At 53.4% G+C, this 6,349-nt stretch overlaps 1 protein-coding gene across 1 annotated transcript; it reads left to right on the plus strand.

The window, feature by feature from the left end:
* The first annotated feature begins 1,833 nt into the window (after positions 1-1,833).
* Positions 1,834-4,050, plus strand: LOC105487549 (proline rich 18). Its single transcript, XM_011751017.3, has 2 exons — positions 1,834-1,964; positions 2,041-4,050. Exon 2 carries the CDS (start codon positions 2,071-2,073, stop codon positions 2,953-2,955), a length of 885 nt encoding a protein of 294 aa, XP_011749319.2. The 5' UTR covers positions 1,834-1,964; positions 2,041-2,070; the 3' UTR covers positions 2,956-4,050.
* The last annotated feature ends 2,299 nt before the right edge of the window (positions 4,051-6,349 follow it).

Genomic DNA, 6,349 nt, shown 5'->3' on the forward strand with positions numbered 1-6,349 from the left:
GATGGCAGGTGCGTAGTTACCTTGCTTCTGTACGCCCAGTGTCCCAGCAGAATGGAGATAGCAGTGGAAGTTGGAAGCATTATGAGGCCACTAACCCACTCTCACCCCCAAACTGTCATTCCTTCTGAAGCATCCTAAGAGTAAGGAGACAGGAAGCAGAGAACACCCCACCAGCCCACCAATTTCGCACATTGCCACCAGCACCGTCACCGCTTTTGAACTGCCGGGTTCCAAACTCAGAAGTCTGAGTGTCCAAGTGTTCGCTGATTTTTCTCCATAGCCTGCCTCTCCAGCTGTGACCCCCATAAATGATATTTGATACCTCCCCTCACCCTACCCCCGTCCTCTCCTTCCTCACACTCCCTTCCAATCCTCCACTTTCCAGGCACAGAACTGTGGACCTCCTGCTGCCACTGACGTGCCTCTTCCCACACCCATCCAGAGATTCTAAAACCTGGAATAAAACACATTGTGGGGGAGCTTTCAGTATCTTAGGACCTCACCTGTCAAGCCAATTAACAGCCTGAGCCCACGGCCAGAGACAGGCTGGCAGGGATGGAGGGAAGGTGCTTGTGAACTGGGAGGTTTGTTTCAAAGCTGTATTGGGGTGGTTTGGGAGGTGCTGGTAGAGATGATGGAGCCCAAACCTGTCACCCCAACCCAAGCTCTGGTGAGAAGCATTTCCCACCACCTACCAGGTTTCCTTGACTCTCCCCTGTATCCACAGTGCAGTTCTCTGAGGCCACCAACAGTCAACAGGGGGAGGCGTTGCTGCTGCCTGGGAGACTGAGGCACTGGGGGGGAGGGCGATGCTGTCCTGCTGTGACTGTTGGCACAGGGCACATTTGTGTTTACCCACATTTGAATGTGCTTTGGAGCTCACCTGGGGCCATAACCATCACACACCTGGTTTCCATCAGAAAAGCGTATCTCATGGAAAGTACTTTGTGGAGATCTAAGCAGTTGATGATTATCCTGAAGTAATGCAGCGACTGCACACATGAAACGTTGGCTTTTTGATCCATCACTTTGCAATTGTTCAATTATTTATTAAACAAATATTTGAATATCATAGGATGTCTTCATGTGTCTACAACCAGAATGTAAATTGACAGTGAAGATTTATCTCATTAATTCTGAATCTCTGCTACAGTGATAAATATATTGTTTTGCTCACAGGAATCATTAAAGGGACTTAATATCTAATACTTGCTATGTAATCAGCATTATATAGCTGAAACTGAACTATTTTGCCTGTTCATAGATACTTAGATATAATTAAATTCAAATAGAATTTGAAAGTGACTCCTCAAGGGGTGGCCATGAACACTATGTAAGATTCACCGAAGATCTTTTCTCCCCTCTCAGCTCCAGCCCGCTTTTCTCTGTGAAGCAGGATGTGTGGGGCAGCAGAGCTGTATTTACTCGCGGTGCCTTTCCTGCTGTCTCGAAGGCACGGGGAAGGCTACGAGGGATTTTCTCTCAAATGTGCAGGGCCTCCACCTATGACTCCGGAAGGCTGCCGGCTCCCCCAGGGGGCTGCTTCTGGCTTTCGATGGACTAAATTAACCTCGGGCCACCGGAGCGCCAGCTGGGGGAGCCCCGGGATGCCTGGCGCGCGCTCCGCCCTCTGCTGTCCTGGCACTTTGCTCCCATTCAACAGTCGGTAGTGACACCAGCTGGGCACAGCCCGGGGCCTGGCAGGGCCGCGTCCTTAGCGAGCGCGCTGGGCTCCTCCTCCTGCGGGCCCGGCCCGCGTCTCAGCCGTGGGGACCCTGGGGCGCCGCGACTCGCCCACAGTCGGACGGCGGGAGGCGGTTCCCGCAGGGTCCAGTTTCGGAAGCACCGAGTCAGAGGGGAGCCCCTGGCCCCAGGAGGAGGGGAGGGTGGGAGCTCCTCTCTTGGAGTCCCCGGGTTTGGTCGCCGGGATGTGAGGAAGCCGGAGAGGCCGCGGCGGGACGCAGGTGGGTGTGGCGCAGCAGCCCGAACTGCGGGGACCCGCTCCGCGCACAGTGGCTGAACGCCCGCCTCTTCTTCTAGGGGCTGAGGATCCCGCGTCTCCGCAGCACCATGCCCTTCCCTCCCGTGCAGCCGCAGACCGCCCCCGCACCGGGGGCCCAAGCCGCGCGCCACTTACCCCGGAGGCCCTGCGCCGCGGGGGACAAGAAGAGGCCCCCACAGAGGCCCGAGGGGCTCCTCTCCAGCTCCTGGCCCTCCGCCACGCTCAAGAGGCCGCCGGCCCGGCGCGGCCCCGGCCGGGACAGGACGCAGCTGCCGGCCCCTCCGGGCGTCTCCCCCCAGGCCTCGCCCTGCCGCGCGCTGAACCCAGCCACGTGCGCCCAGCCCCGGCCAGCCGGCTCCGGCCACAGCCCATCGAGGACCACCTACGCGGCGACCTCGGCAGGGACGGGGACCACCGCCGCAGGGACCTCCTTGGGGACGGGGGCCGGTCCTGACACCGGGGCGCGCTTCTCCCTGAACCTCACCCCCGAGGCCGTCCTGGTCATCCAGAGGCGTCATCTGGAGAAGCAGCTGCTGGCGCGGCCTCGCAGGCCCTTCCCCTCACCCTCGGCCGAACCCAGGCGCCTACTCACTCCCTGTCCCCGGGCCAGGGCCGCGGGCCTGCGGAGGGGCGGCCCCGCCAGCGACCCTGACGCGTCCACAGCAGCTGGCCTGGGCCGCCGCGACCCTCCGCCCCGCGCCCAGCTGCTGTCCGGCGGCCTGCAGGTTCCCCAGCTGAGCCCGCGGTCCGGGTCCTTGCGCCCGATGCTCAAGGTGTCGCTGCTCAACGAGCGGCACAGGTACGACGACGTGGAGTACGAGGAGGAGCCGGAGGTGGTGGACGAGGGCCTGGTGCGCAAGTGCACGGAGTGGCTGCGCGGCGTGGAGTCGGCGGCTGCCGCGCGGGGCCGGGCCGGGGCCCTGGACTCACGGCGGCACCTGAGCACGCTGTGAGCCCAGCGGTCCTGCGGGGACAGGCCAGACCTGATCCCACATCACCTCCTGCACGCGCCACTCCTCCTGGGGACCCTCGGGGGAGACCGCAGTCTCCTCTGGCCGCCAGCGCCCACTTCCGGGACACCCGTGAGCAAGCTGGCCCGCGTGGGGTGCAGACTCGCCCGACGGCCACGGCCCCCCTCCTGCCCTCACCAGCAGGCAGCCCGGGCCTTTCTCCGTCACACTGGTGGTATCTATCCCAGTAGCTCACCTCTGCCCCACTCTGGCCTCCTTTTGGCGTCCCCGAGTGTCCATGCAGTTCGTGGGGAATTAAGCAACTGAGAAAATGCCTCTCGGCGCCCCCAGCCCCAGGGTTCGTCTAGGTCCCAGAGACCCTCTGCCTGGAGGTGGGCCTTCCCCAGGGCTACATCTGCACCCCCTGCGGTGTCACCCTCAGCCGTTGCCGGGCACCCTGGACAGTGCGGTGGGCGATGGCCCAGGGTAGGTGGCCGCGACGGTGGCCTCCTGCAGAGCTGGGACCCGGTGCTACATTTGTGATTTTGTTTTCTCCCAAGTCAGAAAAATGTTGAGGGTGTTAGAAATCCCTGAAACTCAGTTAACCGAATTTCCAGTCGCCAAAGGGGAAGGGTAGGCATCACCAGGCGCTGGTGAACCCTGGTCAATGAGCGCTTCCATGGAAACCGCTTGGCTGATTACATTTTTTCTGTGTATTATTTGAATAGAGAGTAAAGCTCCTCTGCTGTTTGGTAACCATACCCTTTCCCCCGCTAACTGGAGGCTGATTTCTACATATTTCTTCCATGTATCTGAGAATGTCTAACTCGAAGGATGAGAAGGAAATAAAGTTATAATCAGATAAGGCTGGTTATAGAAGAGTAATGTATTACCTCAAGTTTTGACTTACTTTGCAAAAGCCAATAACTGGTTTAATGTTTATCTTGATAGACTTTAAATGTATCAAGTCCTAATTGTATTTTAAATTGAAGCCTTACATTTTTAAAAACAGATTTTGTATTTTTCTCGTGGAGGTCTTTGCTCTAATCTCTCTCAATCTCTCTCTCTCTCTCTCTCTCTCTCTCTCTCTCTCTCTCTCTCCCCTCCCTCCCCCCCACTTTCTCATTCTAGGCACACATTTAGTTAGATGTGAAGCATTTAATTGATTGGGAGCTAGGTCAGCTGCCAGATAAGTTGCAAAAACAAAAACAAAAAAAACCTACCCATTGAATAACTTCTTTGAATTTGGAGATAAGTTTTCTTTTACTTGAAATGAATATATTAATACTAGAGGGGCAAAACTAGCAATGCTTGCTGAAGTGATGATGCTGCTGTTGTTCCACCCCCACCCAGATGGTCTCTGAGTGCTCCATCCTGGGCAGGGCAAACGGTCTGGAGCTGAGAGGGTAGGGCAAGAGTGCATTGACTCCAAGCCGAAGGCAGGAGTGGCTGGACTTGGTCTCATCTTGCACTTAGTGCAAATACCAATAATTAAAATGCCTAGACTTCTGCCCTTGGTCACAGTAACAACAACGTTTTGAAGACTTTTCCCTGGTGGCATCCTAGAGGGACCGACTTTCTGCAGCCTCTGTCTTCCAAGCTGAGCTTCTGCTGCAGTATGCCTGTCACTGCACCTGTGTGTCTCCCTGATGTCCCTGTCAGCTGCTTCATTTTGATTTCCTTTCTTTTCCCGCTCTTTCTCCAGGCTCCGTCCCAGCATCTCCTGTTCTTAACTGGCCACGATACAACACTAAGCACATTTTTCGTAATTTGCATTTATTAAATCGAGTTTGTAGGCCTTGTTCTCTACTTTAAAAGCAGATCAGTGGAATATTTATGTTTCTCTGGTCAATGAGCCTCAATAAAAAACCAACAGAAAAAAAGGTTTGACACGTGACACATGATATCTTTTCATTGCTGTTAAGGACATTTTGAGAAAGTTTTCTAAGTTGCTATGCTCCAATTTCTTAATGCTTAAATAAAAGAGAAATTCAGTGACTTGTGCTTCTTTTTGAGGAGGACACTGAAAACTGGTCAGGAAGAGACCACTGAGGGATTTACAATTCACATGACATGGTTTCTTCAGAGTGGCGTGCAACCTAAGGTTCTGTGATTTCCAGGAGTTGACAAAGGTTTGATGGTTTTAATCACTACTAGAATTTTTAAGCATCACTACCAGGATTTTTAAGATAGTCAAATACTGTAAGGTTATTTGGCGCCGGGCGCGGTGGCTCAAGCCTGTAATCCCAGCACTTTGGGAGGCCAAGACGGGCGGATCACGAGGTCAGGAGATCGAGACCATCCTGGCTAACACGGTGAAGCCCCGTCTCTACTAAAAAAAATACAAAAAACTAGCCAGGCGCGGTGGCGGGCGCCTGTAGTCCCAGCTACTCCGGAGGCTGAGGCAGGAGAATGGCGTGAACCCGGGAGGCGGAGCTTGCAGTGAGCTGAGATCCGGCCACTGCACTCCAGCCTGGGCGACAGAGCGAGACTCCGCCTCAAAAAAAAAAAAAAAAAAAAAAAAGGTTATTTGGCAATGACACTTGACCTTTTATGGGGTCACAAATCTCCATGAAAGCTAGATTCCAGAAGGACTCCTAAAACCACGTACCACATAGCAACAAAACATTGCATATAATTTGCATATATTTTAGGAAGCTCATGGGTCCCAGGTTAAGGACTCCTCCTATATACACTCACTAAAATATTTTTTTCTTTTGCCTAAAGTAATTTCAAACTGGTAGGTCATACCAATCGGAAATTAAAGGGTCAATTTGAATAATGGCTAGACTATTAGATTACTATTATATTATCATCAAATTCTCCCATAACTGTGCTGGCTCATAGCAGGGACTGAGGGGGGGACTTCCACCCCAGGAGAGAAAATTGGGTGCCACTATGTAAGTAAAAGTATTGCGAGTTGCAAAGACTGCGCATGTTTGTGACTTAATTCCATCTATTTAGAGAATCGCTGGCACTTTAAGATAGGTTTTTATGTTGATCTGCCTTATTTCTAGAAAAGCGGATGCCAAGTTTTCAGAACCATTAATTTTGGGGTTTCCCTAGAAATGGCGCAATTCAGATTAGGGTGGGTGATCCATGGGATCTTTGCTTTTCAGCATGGTAATTTCAACCAACCATTGTATATCATTCAAAGAAAGTCTGAAAATAACAGTCTCTCTAGTAAGCAAGGACACTTTTGCATCAACAGAAATGCACATGCAGCCCTTTGTGACCTGCGGGAAACCTGGATTGATGTGGTTTCCCAGCATGGCCTATGTCCAGATGCTGTCTGGGTAAGGACACAGCTGTAGTGGTGGCCCCATGGCCCGGCTTGGAGACGGAGCACCCCTCAGCATTGTGCGGGAGAACTGCACCATGGTTCAAGGTGGGTTTT

Source organism: Macaca nemestrina, chromosome 5, assembly GCF_043159975.1.
Source record: "Macaca nemestrina isolate mMacNem1 chromosome 5, mMacNem.hap1, whole genome shotgun sequence".
Classification (NCBI taxonomy): Eukaryota; Metazoa; Chordata; class Mammalia; order Primates; family Cercopithecidae; genus Macaca; species Macaca nemestrina.